Source organism: Hemibagrus wyckioides, linkage group LG19 (assembly GCF_019097595.1).
Source record: "Hemibagrus wyckioides isolate EC202008001 linkage group LG19, SWU_Hwy_1.0, whole genome shotgun sequence".
Lineage (NCBI taxonomy): Eukaryota > Metazoa > Chordata > Actinopteri > Siluriformes > Bagridae > Hemibagrus > Hemibagrus wyckioides.
The window spans coordinates 10369141-10384272 of record NC_080728.1 but is presented as its reverse complement, the minus strand read 5'-3'; the positions used below and the strand labels follow the sequence as shown (position 1 = coordinate 10384272).

Sequence of the window (15132 nt, the reverse complement as noted above, 5' to 3'; positions counted from 1 at the left end):
TCCATGTGTGTTATTTCATAGTTTTGAAATCTCCAGTATTGTTCTAGAATGTAGAAAATAAATCCCTAAACAAAAAACATTGAATTAAAAGGTGTGTCCAAACTTTTGACTGGTAGTGTACATGAACATCCTTCCCTACACTCACCTGGGCCTACACTTTGCTCAAGTAAAACATTCCTAACATAAATAATTTAGAGTTGTATATAAACTACCGACCAGTGTGTGTTTTCATGCACCATCATCCCTCTACTTCAGTGTGGTTTAATTATTATTTCCCACACCGATACCCAAATAAAACGATTCTGTTACCAACACGGACCTAAATCTACTTAATAATTAATGATTAAGGATTTGCACACATTAGGCCTTATTTATCAAGTGGGATTTATTCATAAATTGTTCATTTACACAAGAAATGTTTAGAAAAATGTCTGTATCCTACTCATGCTCCTGAGTGTATGTAACCTAATGCATAAAAAAACAACTTGTTTCTGAAACCCATAAATACAAATCATTTTATATTAATGGCATTAACTAAATTAAGTGATTCAGATTTAATGTTACTGTATAAAAGGAGCATGAGGTGTATTGAGTGGATGTATGAAAACCATTATTAGAGCCAACATCAGGTTACTGATAAGTGGCCCATCTGTTATGTCTTAAGCTGCTTGATGCCGTGTTATGCCTAGCATGCTGCTACTTCCTCTGACACACACTCTCTTGCTTTTCCAAAACAGCACTGAGGAATTGGGAAAGTTTTCTCCATTTTCTCTATTTTATTTTTACTCTAGTTAATTCACATTGAATTGATCTTTTCTGTAATTTGGTCTTTTCACTGGGTTATTCGGTTATATAATATATCCACTGATCAGGCATAACATTATGAGCAGTGGCAGGTGAAGTGAAAAACACTGATTATCTCCTCATCATGGCACCTGTTAGTGGGTGGGATATATTAGGCAGCAAGTGAATTTTCTCCTCAAAGTTGGTGTGTTAGAAGCAGGAAAAATGGGCAAGAGGAAGGATTTGAGCGAGTTTGACAAGGGCCAGATTGTGATGATTGGACGACTGGATCAGAGCTTCTCCAAAATTCCAGCTTTTGTGGGGTGTTCCCGGTCTGCAGTGGTCAGTATCTATCAAAAGTGGTCCAAGGAAGGAACAGTGGTGAACCGGTGACAGGGTCATGGGCGGCCAAGGCTCACTGATGCACGTAGCGAGCGAAGGCTGGCCCGTGTGATCCGATCCAACAGACGAGCTACTGTTGCTCAAATTGCTGAAGAAGTTAATGCTGGTTCTGATAGAAAGGTGTCAGAATACACAGTGCATGATGGGTCAGGGCTGTTTTGGCAGCCAAAGGGGGACCAACACAATATTAGGCAGGTGGTCATAATGTTATGCCTGATCAGTGTATATTTTAATTGCCACAGGCAAAATAACTTCCTATTGTTTCTTTTAAAAATTGTTTGCCATTTACATGTCATTATAGCACTGTGTGCCTTTTTATGGAGTTTTGTGGGCGTCACCAAATGCTAATCTGCTGTGTTGTGGATACATATACAAGAGTATTTATGAAACAAATTCAGCACAAATATTTCATTTGGTCTGGTTTAGGTAACCATTTACACACAACTTTACTAAGGTTCATAGATGAGGCCCAGTATCTGGGTTTTAATTCTAATTCAGTATTAGCTACAATGGGCAAATGGCTAAGGTTTTTAAAACAACTATTCTTGAATGTAGTATCTTGAGCAAGCAGTATCTCATAAATTAAGAGTTTAATAAAAATTTAAAATAAAGAAGTTTAATTTCTTTATTTGAAATGGCCCATGTATCCTAGTTCTGTGTCACTTCTCTTACATATAGACAATTGCATACATCAGCTCATTGCACTCATTGAGATAGTGATGTCATTCCTATGATGAATCTGGAAGCTAAGTCAAGGCTGAGCAACAGCCCTGTACCTACAGCTTTGTTTTTTTTTCTTCCACTGAAGAGCAGACATTAATTCAATTACATGAAAGCCGACATAGAGGCAAGAGATACTTTTGCTTTGTCCATCTCTGACCTATGCTCACGCTGTCTCTGCCCTTTTTTTCGCCCTTCCTTTGTCCTATGTATTATCAGTGTACACTCTCTTACTCTCTCTCTCTCTCTCTCTCTCTGTCCCTCTGTGTCTGGATTTGCATTTAAATTAAACGTAGCACACAGGTGCATTAATGAAGTTCTTCCTGTCTGTCTGTTTTGTCTCTTTAGTGTTGCAATTCAAAGGGTCTCTTTCACAGTCTTCCATTATTAAATAGGGTTTGTAGTAGAAAAGGCAGCCAGGTGCATTTGCTAATGAAGGACATGCATTTGTTATGAGTCTGATTTAGTGCTGCAGAGAAAATCTCGCCATCATATCAGCGCTCATTACAGTTAGGAGAGGACATAAGAGCTGCTAATACAAAAATGTTAGTGGTCACAATGGCAAAGAGACGACATAAATCAATTTTATTCCATTTTATATTTGGACAGCAGCTTTACAGGAATCCTGATGTGAATTTAGGTCCCTAATTTTCAACCCAGAGGTTACTGTTGCAAAGAAGACTCTCTGGCATGAAGAAAAAACATTGAGAGGAACCAGAACTCATCCTCTTCAAGGTGACACCCGATAATGGGATTATGAATCATTATAGTAAACAGTAGTAGGAGGTTTCAGGTCAAATAACACTATAAGTCTTTAGTACGAATCTGTTGTATGCATGTGAGACTGTCCAATTGAGTAAATGATGAAAGTTTAGCATGAACTATTTTTGAGAAGTGCAAACCATTATGTATTTATTACATTAATATGAGTCTGCAAATGCTGAAAAGTTAGCTAAAGAAAGCTGGGGTTATTCAGAAGAAAGAACTACTCCTTGCTATAATAACTGTACGTAACTTATTATTTCTCTAGGTTAACTAATAGATGATAGATGAAGAAACAGTGCAGTTCATGTTCCTTGTGATTGTTGTATGTTGTGACCAATCAGCAACAAGCATGAGCTATTTAATAAGGACCAGCAGTTAATGTTGAGGTGATGTTTCACTGTTTTTGGTTTTGTCACTGAGTTTATCAATGTTTTTCACTCATGGGTCATTCTAGTGCAAGTTTTGAAGTTGATCCAAAGATTTGCAGTCTCATCCGACCAGACCGCTCAGACGAGCGAGGGATACTGAATGCAAAAACACAGTGGTTTGAGTTTGTGGTGTGAATGTGTTTTGAGTATAAAGTAAGTAGACACCAGGTAAAAGGCACTCGGTCATTGTGGCATGTTGCTGGATAGGGAGACGCTTGGAGACTCCTTTGAAATGCCAGCTTCTCAGCATGACCGACCACTTTCTTGCTCCTTATTAAGGCCATGGCAATCATCACAGTGTGGGATTGATACTCAGAGCCTTTCGCAGCAATCAGCACACATTGGTCCAATTTTCGCAAACTGAGCCTGGGTCACTCAGACTGAGAAAATCTGTCTGAAACAGATCATGATGGAATGTCAAATGTATTCAGTTCTCATCAGTAATATCTTATAGGCTAGTTTATGGTCTCATTGCTTCTTTTTTTTTTTATCCATTCGTTTCCATCTACCTGAATTGGGTCTTTGTGCAGTATACCTTGGGGAGAAGCTACGAAGGTCAGCAACAGTGTTCACAGTATACATGAGGAATGACTTTGTAGGCTTGTTTTTATCTTCGGCTGTTAATGAGGCTCAAAGGGAAAATGTCAAATCATGCTGCAAATACAGAATTGGCAAGGGGTTCTAATATCATGATGGGACTGAAAGTAAGACATTTGGTGATCATAGCATTGTTCCAGTAATTAAATATAATCTATTATTTTAATAGGCACCTGTATGACCATTTGGACTGCAATATATGCATGCTACTTCCTTTACATAAGTTGCAGTTTTATTTTGAACATTTATTATTATCATTATTATTATTATTAATAATAATAATAATAATAATAATAATAATAATAATAATATTACAAGTCTTCATTTACACATTTTTGACTCTTGCTGAATTCATGAAGTTTCCATCCAAAATAAAAATAAAACCCTTGGAGAACAATGCCCCTGCACCACATATACATTTATACATCTATACAACTATTCAACTATTCCTCTAACCTGCATGACCAGCTATAAAGGTTAAAGTTGTCCCTGTGCTTCACACCATACATCCCAGTTCACCTCTCTTTTATCACCATGACAACCATCAACAGCCCAGCGTGTGTCATGCCCTTCACTTACATGCCTCCTGTGTTTTGTGAAGCAGCACCGCTGAGAGTCCAGAAAGACAGAATACCCGAAAGGATCAGAGTGAGAATGAACACAGCCTTCTTTCATGAAAGGATAGACTGTATTAAAGCTACAAAAGGACACTCTGTCCTGTATGTGATGAGACAGATGGCTCAGACCCAGTCAGCAGAGCTGTGTTTGCCGTGCCAGGTAAATTAGATGACGGCATCTGCAGCTCATAAATAACACTTTGTTTTGCTTTCAGCTTGAGCACTTGGCCTGTACATGTTGCATTAGGGCCCACATGCTCATATGAATCGACGTCACCCTCTCAGTCAAGGGGAACAAAAGGCCTGAGCTGAATACAGAGTATCACAGATATAGGACACTATAGTTGCCAGCTGGATTTCTCTATTAAAAAATAGATTTTTTTTTTTTTCATAGTCATTATTTGTAACTTCAATCAGCCAGCATATAATGGAGGAGTTAGTCAGTGAAGTGGTTTGAATCATGTAGCATATTGCACAGAATTTTAATACAGTTGCATAGATGCTACAGTCTATGAATTTAAATCTCATTCTGGGTCTCAGGTGGAGGTCGAGGTGTACAGAAGAGACTCAAAAAAGCTTCCTGGACTAGGAGACCCTGATATAGACTGGGAGGAGAGTGTATACCTGAACCTCATCTTACAAAAGGTAAGCTGAGGTCAAGTAGCAGATACCGGTGCTTTGCAAAAGCAAATAGAAACCTTTTCTGAAATATATCTTTAGATAAAGTAAATAAATAAAAATTCATTTTGCTGATTTGAAGGTAAAAATGTTTGTATCTTTGTAAATGTGTGGTCTGTAGACTTTATATTCATACCTTTTCTGTGTTTATATACATTAAATATTTTGTGTGTTTTTAATGCAACAATATATGGCAGTTTGTGAGCAAATCTACCCCATCGTATATACATACATGCATATTGAGAATTGCAGTAGGATATTTTTGTCACATCGGGTCGGTTGTAACATAGATTGTTTTAAAATACAACTCATCCCTATCCTTTAGATGCAGAATTTTCTATGACAACATGCATAGCTATCCAACTTGAGTGACAGGAACACTCAATACTAATAATGTAATATAATAAAATACACAACTGACAAAAATATCTACATCACACCAATCCTGTGGAAAGTCTGCCAAAATATGATGGGTCAAATATTTAGCATTTTATGCCTATAGACACAGGCAGTGGTTGTACAGGTATTTGTTTGTACCCATTTCTGTTATGAAGGAAACCTGACAAGAGTATAGGAAGATATTTATATGCTTTAAGGAAATAATGCATGTTGTTGAGGCTTGAATTCTTTCATCCCTGTGATGCTGCTTCACTCACTCAGGGTGCTTCGTTACGGAGCAGCACTATTAATGTTACACAATGTTTTCTCCACCAGCTGGACTACATGGTCACGTGTGCAGTGTGTACACGCACAGATGCAGGAGACATCCACATCCACAAAAAGAAGACACAGGTAATGCAAACCCGATGTGTAGATATCAGAATGTCTGCAGCAGGAAGTCATCACATATGTGTTTCTACACCTCTTTATCTGCCACATTTTGTACACATGAATGAATGCAGTTGGTGTAAGTGAATCAGTGAATTAATAATTAAACAGCAGCATCAGACGCCTAAAGCCACAACCGTAGGATCTTTAGAATCAATTCGCTGCTTGTCTGAGCAGCCGAGACCTTTTCGTAATTTGTTTTCAGATAATTACCTCACTGGCCTGCTCACTGACCTCTCGGTGTGATAACACTCTAACCAACAATGTCCTGGGTAATAAGAAGCTGTAAATTCTGCCAGCATTGCCAGCAGCAGCAGTGGGGCTGCACCTCCAGGCACAGCATACAAATCGATAGCAGTTAAAGAATTCAAAAGAACAATTGAAAAATTGAAAAAAAAAATAAATAAAAAAAATAGAATCATGTGGTTATCTAATCCATAATAAATAAAAAGAGCTGCAGAATGTCAATACACAAGTCACAAAGTTTCTATTATCAGTTATGTGATTTTGAGATCAGTTCAAGGAAGAAAAAAAGTCAACAAACAGCTATAATCAGTTACTTTTATCACGAGAAAATAAGTTCAGTTCTTAGCTTAATTGTTTTAATACCTTCAGAGATTTTTATTAATGCACTTAATAACACACTCACAGGGACATATAGCAGACATATAGCACATAGTGGGGCGGTGGTAGCTCAGGTGGTTACGGCTGACCGGAAGATCGAGGTTCAAGCCCAGGCACTGCCAAACCATTGCTGTTACCCTTGTTTTGATGATGAGCCTGATGCTGCACTGTTAACCCATTATCTTCTCTTTACTTCACAGCAAGTGTTCGCTTCTCCCAGCAAGCACCCGATGGACAGCAAGGGTGAGGAGTCCAAGATGAGCTACCCGAACATCTTCTTCATGATCGATAACTTTGAGGAGGTAATCAGCTCATCTATAATATTTCCGTCCAAACCTAGAAAAATCTTTTGATACATTTCATTTACATTTACATTTTCTGCCATTTGGCAGGCGCTTTTATCCAGAGCGATGTACAAGAGTGTTTATGAACAGTGAAGTATCTATCAGTGAATACATTAACATTGGTTCAATAGGTCACAGATATAGGATACCATCAGCCTAAAAACTCTGCTGGGAGATTTATTTAATCAACATATAACAATACACAAAACAAACAGGGAAAATAAGAGCTAGTTGAAGTGTTTCAGGAAGAGGTAGGTCTTTATTCGTCAACTGAAGATGGTCAGTGACTCGGCTGTACGGACGTCTAGAGGAAATTCATTCCACTACCTCTGTGCCAGAACAGAGAAGAGTCTAGATGTAACCTACCTCTTACCCTGAGAGATGGTGGGACCAGTCGAGCAGTGCTAGTAGATCTGAGGGATCGAGGTGCAGTGTGAGGAGCATTAAGAGCTTTGAGGTAAGATGGTGCTGGTCCATTCTTGGCTTTGTAGGCAAGCGTCAGTGTTTGGAATCTGATGCGTTCAGCTACCGGGAGCCAGTGGAGGAAACGCAGCTGCATTGTGGATCATTTGCAGAGGACGAACAAGTTACTGTTCTGGACTTACATTAATCCACCTTTATCATCTCTGACAGGGCTTTAGAATTACTCATGTCTTCCTGCCAGGGGAAAAAGGCTAAATTATGCAGTGCAAAAGATTGAGCAGCTGGTTAATTCATGTTCCTATGAAATAGGATGTTAGTAAGTCAAGGTGCTGTATTTGAAACTTTATTATCTTTATGATCAGGCAGAAGAGCATCAATCATCCTTTCCATGTAACAATATAATGTACTGTGTATCTATATACTGTACTGTATATAAACTTGTTCCCCCTCAGTACAGGTTTATTTACAAACATAAGAGATAGACAGACAGACAGACAGACAGACAGACAGACAGACAGACAGATACATACATACATACATACATACATACATACATACATACATACATACATACGCACATACATAGATGCATACATACATACATACATACATACATACATACATACATACGTATGTACATACATAGATGCATACTTTATTGAACCAATGAGGGAAATTCTTATTCAACAATATAAGGCTAATTCTTTGTATATCCACAACAAAAACACAATTTATTGCGTTGTTTCATTTCTGAACATTTTACCACTCTCACATTTTATTAAATTGTCATATTTCTGTTCAAGTTGGCATCATTTTCAGGCCTTTGTGTTAAAGTTTGGATTAACCCCTTGGATTTAAGAGGCCAATTACAGATGCTAATACATATAAGGACACAATAATAACTATAAAAATATTGATATTTATTTGATTTAATTTCCACTGCTGTGTAAACTAAACTAAAGATTTTGGGCTAGGCTTCACACTTTGAGAACAATGTCTCATACTGACACAATTCATCCATGTTTAGCATTTAAAAGGCTTATCAGTTTTATCATTTCTAACTGAACTCTATTTCAGGTGCACCAAACATATAGATATTAGGAATATAGATATTGATTTATACTGACCAGAAGGTTATGAGTTCAAATCCCAGAATTATCAAGCTGTCACTGCTGAGCAAGGCCCTTAACCCTGAACTGCTCATTTGTATAAATGAGATAAACATATGTGAGTCTGGATAAGGTGTCTGCCAATACATATATATTTATATATAACCCCTATATATTTATAACCCTGAAAGCATATAACTGTATTGGATTAGTTCATTGGAACTAATGGGCCTAGCCCAAAAACCTTTTCCAGAAGAGTGGAGGCTATTAAACCAGCAGGAGACTAACTTTGGAGTAAAGTTTTCACTGAGCAAATATGAGTGTGATGGTCAGGTATGCACATACTTTTGGCCATATAGTGCCATTTACATATACAGTTGATGGTTTATTAGCTGCATTTAAGTGTCTCTATACTCCCTGGTCATTTTATAAGATAGGATTACCATACAGGTCCACTAACAGCCCTGTAAGAGTGACTCACCACTACAATAATTCTCTCTGTACCTAGCAACAGATAAGCTACATGATAATCTTCTCCCTACAGTGTGTACCTGTTGGAACTTGAGAAAATGTACATTTTGGTCTAGTTACAAGCCACTGAACAAACTAATCTCAGTGTACATAATATACTAGGATATGAAGGTAATCTAGTGTGCACACATCTCTGTCAGATCGATATTTATACTGTACATTGTGAATGTGACACACAGGTGTTCAGTGATATGACTGTTGGAGAAGGAGAGATGGTATGTGTGGAGCTGGTGGCCAGCGACAAGTCCTCCACCTTCCAGGGAGTTATCTTCCAGGGCTCCATCCGCTATGAGGCCCTCAAAAAGGTTTACGACAACAGGGTAGGACAAACTCACTGACACGTCATCCTGTAAAGACTAACCACCTGAAACTGATCTTGAGTCATGATTTCCTGTCTCACTGTGCATGTTTAAGGTGAGTGTGGCTGCTAAAATGGCCCAACGGATGTCCTTTGGCTTCTACAAATATAACAACATGGAGTTTGTGCGGATGAAGGGCCCTCAGGGGAAAGGGCACGCCGAGATGGCTGTGAGTCGAGTGCCGACTGGAGACACGTCACCCTGCGGCACCGAGGAGGACCAGGACTCGCCTTTGCATGAGAGGGTCAGAACAACACACATGAGAGACTTCTTTCACTTCAACTCCCCCTGCAGTCAGAAATGTGATTTTTAAATTCCTTTGGCATGGCTGATTCTGGTATAATAGCTTGGCAATATTATTTAAAGCTAGGCTGAATACATGTATTTCTCTTAACATCAGTATCTTTCATAAGCTTTTAATCACAGTTAAGGTAATCTAAATGGTTGAATTACAGTTTGAAATTTTGTAGTTTATAGCAGGCAAGGTGTAGAGAAACCATTCTAGTAGCTTCAAAACATTTATTGTCCGTCATCAATTACAATTTCTGGTTTAATTTAGTGTATTTCATGGTTTCTAGAGTTTCTCATGTCTTCCTCCTTTTACTTCTATAGGTGACGTCGTTCAGCACTCCCCCAACCCCCGAGAGAAACAGACCGTCCTTCTTCTCTCCCTCCCTGCGCCGCAAAGTGCCCCGAAACCGCATAGCCGAGATGAAGAAATCCCACTCCGCCAACGACAGCGAGGAGTTCTTCAGGGACGAAGATGATGAAGGTGAGGCCTAATGCTGCTCCAAAGCCTTTATGCTGGGCTGCAGGGGAGGAGTTTTGCAGGATCAAATCTATGTAAAGACACCCAAGCAAATTTCATGTCAGGAGGACTGAGAGAAAGTATAGCTTGTCCTGATGAGCGGTGTTGAGGTGTGTGTATAAAAATAATATATTTTAAAAATGTGTCACACTTGTATGACTGTAAATAAAAATAAATAAATAGAAAACTGCACCTTCAATATCTTTAGGATGGATGGTAAAATTGTTGACTAACAAGCGGTTTGTGTGTGTGTGTGTAGACATGTGTAACACCACAAACCTTCGCTCACGCTCTCTTTCGGGAACTGGCCGCTCACTCGTGGGCTCCTGGCTGAAGCTGAACAGGACAGAGGACTATTTTCTGCTCTACTCACATCTCACCTACATCACTCTTCCTCTACACCGGATAACTACAGGTACAACACAAACACCCGTATTCACACATACTGATTTCTGCTGTGTGCAAAGAAGTCATGTATTAGCTCTCACATACACATGACACCTGCTGACTGAGTCCTTTGGGCATTTAAGCACAAGGCAGATACACACAAGCTAATTCTGATGTACGTTTATGAATGTAAGTCTTTTGGTGATCTCGATATGATATAATAAAACGTCCTGGTATGCCATTCTGACACCAATCAGCAACCCATAGTACTTTTATGACACAGATAACTCTAGTAAGATGGTAGCTGGATGGATAACCATCAAGTTTCGTTTAAACAATTCTTATCCTTTCTCTCCGTGGTTCCTTTTTAGTGTATTTTGTGTAATAATTTTCATTTATTCGTCTCAGTAGACTGACTTTATTTACAGATGGCATGGTTATAAAGTGTTTATTTGAGGTCTAAACTAATAGTAAATAAAAAAAAAAAACATAGATCAAGTTTTATTAGTCATTTAAAGTTAAATTCCAGCTATTATATAAATCTATTTTTTTTTTTTTTTTTTAACAGATATACTGGAGGTGAGACAAAAGCCTATTCTGATGATCTAGCGGCTCCTGATTTCCTTAGAACTTGCGACTAAGTGCCTCTCCACATCAGGCCCCTCAGACGACAGCGCCATCTAGCATCCATACAGAGAACCAAAAAAAAAAATCAAAAACCACCACTGACTAAAGGAGAGGAGAAGAAACGCGAGAACTGAGGACTTATTAAAAAAAACCAGCCAATCAAGAAGTGCCTCTTCCACCTGTTTTCTGTGACAGTCTGTATGTGGACACAAGCGCAAAACAGCCTGAGTGACTGAACACCGTCTGAAATGCCTCGTTCCATCTGACCAGCTCAGGCTCGGAAGGCAGGACTGGCAAAATGTCCCACCTGCGAGCAAAAGGGAAACGTATCAAAGAAAAAAGAAAAAACACACACATGCAAAAGAATGTCTCTGTTCCTTGTAAATACACTGCTGCTTAGAATACTCAGTGAATCTACCAACCAACACGACCCTCTCGGCCTTGTGTAAACAGACTCTGCTGGGTCTTTCAATGTTGTTGAATTGTGCGTAGTGCTTTTTTCCAAAGGCAAACATACCCCCCTAATCCCCTCCACCCAACCCCTCACCCTGCTTCATCCCTAGGCCTTAACACCTCCTAACCAGCTAAAGTGAAATCTGGACTCTGTTTTATGGCCTATTTCCCAGCACAGAGTCTGGAAATGGAAATGCTGGATGTGTCTTAAGTTCAACCTTCTGGTTCACATACAAAAAAAGAAAAGGGGAAAAAAAAAAAAAGCCGCACAAGTAGATTTCTTTTCTTTTGTTAAAAACAGACATTTGTATCATTTGCTCATATGTTTGGAGATCGTTACTACCATTGTGATATTTATTAATAGCTGTGAGGCATTCGAGTGCAACGATAATACTGAAGCTGCAAGGTTTCCCTGAGGACAATGTAATACAGTTGAGCTGTTTGTACATGTAAAACTACTACATTTCAGAAACCCACATACCTGTACCTGTCCTACAGAAGCCCTGAAACTCAAGTTGTGGGGGAAAAAAAAAAAAAAAAGTTAAAGGTGCTGTATTGTCATTTCAAATGAATAACTTCTTGTATTAGATCGTTCATCTTGACTTAATATCTTATTTCAATATAGTATGTTGTTATTTTATAAAATGATCTCATTATTTATTCTTAACATATTCTGAGTTATCTTGTTATCCTGACCCTACCTGAAGGCTTTTAAATGAGTTACTATCATCGTATTCTGTATGTGTCCTTCTGGCTTACTATCTGCAGCCTACAGAAAAAGAATTACTTAAGCTAATTAGTCTTACTGATAGATTGTATGGTGTAACGTAATCTCTATATATCTCTATATATGTTAAAATATGGTGTTTAAAAACAAAACAAAGCAATCTAATATGTTGAATAATGATTATAACTAGACATAACGTCCTGAAATAAGTTATTAAGTCAAAATAATGAAAATTCCTTCAACTTTTTTTTTTTTTCCCCCCAACTTGCAATTCAGGACCTTCACCCACTTCGTTTTTGTCTCGTGTGTTTTATTCGAACCCATGAACGTTTAAAGGATTTTAGGGATTCTTTAAACATGAGCTGAAACTCTGCTCCTTTCTGTTCCTCCACTTCTGTCTTTCCTTGTAAAGTGTTTGAGTATTTAAAGGGTTGTTGTCTTTCAATACATTTCTGTTAATCAGTTGGCTTTGAAAATGGCAATGACTGACAATGACGTGTTCATGGAGGAAATGAAGAACAAACCAGGATTGTCAGTATTATGTTGAATTTTGTGAGCTGAATGTATTCCTAGTGGCTTCTTTTTAAAGACGGCTTTAGTAACCATTTGATATCTGAAAGGCAGCCTGATTTTATTTATTTTTTTTTTAAATGCTTCAGAATTCACTTTCTTTGTATTTCTTCGTATTTCTTTATTTTATTTTATTTTTAGTAGGCTGTAGAAGCCCATGTCAACCAAATAGAAAGCTCTTCAAGGAGGTCTTGTGATACATACACAGTTCTTTATTAGCTTAAACCACGTTTTTGTATTCAGTTTTTAAGAACTACACGTGCATGTTTATCCTATATTTATGTTACACCGTTAATAATTGTACATTTTCTTTACCTCTTATTGGAATACAAATTACAACAAAAAAAAAGATTTGAATTTATGAACTATGTACATATGGGAAAGACAAGAAAATGTCCAAGTCAAGAGCACACAGGGGTGAACCATTCAACACCTTATAGTAAGATGTGCAAAGGTAAGACTAGATGTGACAATTTTGGAAAACCGTGTGTTTGTGTGTGTGTTTATTTCAGGTATCCTGTTCTACATTGGATTTTTTTCTCCATCATACACACTAATATGATGGCATGGCTTTATTCAACCACATAAAAGTTTGTCATTGTGGCATATGCAAATACTGAGCACAATACCGGCTATAGCTATAATTATACCGTCCAATTTTATCATCCTGCAGGAACATGCAGTTCTTTACTTTAATTTCAGACTTGCACCAGATTAACTGTGGCCGTTGCTTTAAATACTTCCCCATACTAATCAGTACTTTGTTTATATATCAAACATGAGCACAAAAGCTAGAAGGCATAACATTATGAGCACTGAGAGGTGAAGTGAATAAGACTGATTATCTCATCATGGCACCTGTTAGTGGGTGGGATATATTAGGCAGCAAGTGAACATTTTGTCCTCAAAGTTGATGTGTTAGAAGCAGGAAAAATGGGCAAGCGTAAGGATTTGAGTGAGTTTGACAAGGGCCAAATTGTGATGGCTAGACGTCTGGATCAGAGTATCTCCAAAACTGCAGCTCTTGTGGGGTGTTCCCGGTCTGCAGTGGTCAGTATCTACCAAAAGTGGTCCAAGGAAGGAACAGTGGTGAACCGGTGACAAGGCCATGGACGGCCAAGGCTCATTGATGCACATGGGGAATGAAGGCTGGCCCGTGTGATCTGATCCAACAGACGAGCTACTGTTGCTCAAACTGCTTAATGCTGGTTCTGATAGAAAGGTGTCAGAATACACAGTGCATGACGGGTCAGGGCTGTTTTGGCAACAAAAGGGGCACCAACACAATATTACGCAGGTGGTCATAATGTTATGTCTGGTTGATGTACATCACCACTGTATGTTCACATTCAGATAGTTTTGTCTCCATACCAAGATCAGGCTCCAATTGCAAACTGTCCAAAATAAATAAAGGTTAGTGTACACTTTTTAAAATGATTTCTATGTTGGTAGTAAAATACTGTTTCATAAACTAGCAGTTGTTGTTGATTTTTCGGCTGCTCCCTACTTGTGTGAGGGGTCGCCACAGCGGACCAACTGGTCCACACATCAACTTGGCACAGGTTTTACGCCAGATGCCTTTCCTGACACAACCCTCCCATTTTATCTAGTGGCTGGGGATCGAACCCAGGCCTTCCACATAATATGCAAGAAACCTACCACTGAGTCACCAGTGCCCTTTCATAAACTAGCAGTAACGCTATAAACTCTCTGCCTGTTTGGTTTAAACGACATGTCTGCTTGATAATATTATTTCCTTTTATGGCATTAGTTGAACTAACAAATATACTTTGTTTGCTAGCTACTGCTAAAGTGAAGTTTCTGACAAGCTAGCAGGTTTTATTGTTATATGTAGTATTACCATTAAATTAATAATTATGCTACCTATGTTATCTAAGATGAGCTGGATTTGTGAGAAGATGTTAAAGGAGTTAATAATGTTTAGACTCTCCCTGTTTTAGTTAGCTAGATAAAATGAGCCAAGCTGACAGGATTTCTGAAAGGATTTTTTTAAATCGTGTTCCCAAATCATCCATGGACTAGCTGGCTGGCTAACAGCTAGTTTAGCTGGCTAACTGTTCATGATATTACTAAGATAAATATACTAATATTTATCTATACAAATATTTACAGCTTTATATTTCTCTTACATATATTTCTCTAATCCATTCAGGTTTGTGTCTATTTAGGTAACTAGCATTAGCCACAAAGTTTATGAATTTTTTATAAATATCTCCTATTGATATATATCGATCAATACAGTTATAAAAGAGACACATTTGTTTGTTTCTTGTGAATGTGTTAGATGTCTGATCCCATGTTTAGTTGGTGTTTTAGACATGTTTGTTTGCC

The 15132-nt window shown here is 38.2% G+C and overlaps 1 protein-coding gene across 2 annotated transcripts in view; it reads left to right on the top strand.

The window, feature by feature from the left end:
* kiaa0930 overlaps positions 1-14197 on the top strand; it is a 32902-nt gene extending 18705 nt beyond the window's left edge. Inside the window, exons 3-10 of one of the 2 annotated variants that reach the window (XM_058417252.1) lie at positions 4853-4957; positions 5705-5782; positions 6643-6744; positions 9029-9169; positions 9264-9452; positions 9821-9980; positions 10276-10431; positions 10972-14197. In XM_058417252.1, the coding sequence (XP_058273235.1) occupies positions 4853-4957; positions 5705-5782; positions 6643-6744; positions 9029-9169; positions 9264-9452; positions 9821-9980; positions 10276-10431; positions 10972-11012 (972 nt within the window). In that variant the 3' untranslated portion in view covers positions 11013-14197. The remainder of the gene's footprint in view (positions 1-4852; positions 4958-5704; positions 5783-6642; positions 6745-9028; positions 9170-9263; positions 9453-9820; positions 9981-10275; positions 10432-10971) is intronic. The other variant, XM_058417251.1, reaches the window with a different exon arrangement.
* Positions 14198-15132: the final 935 nt, after the last annotated feature.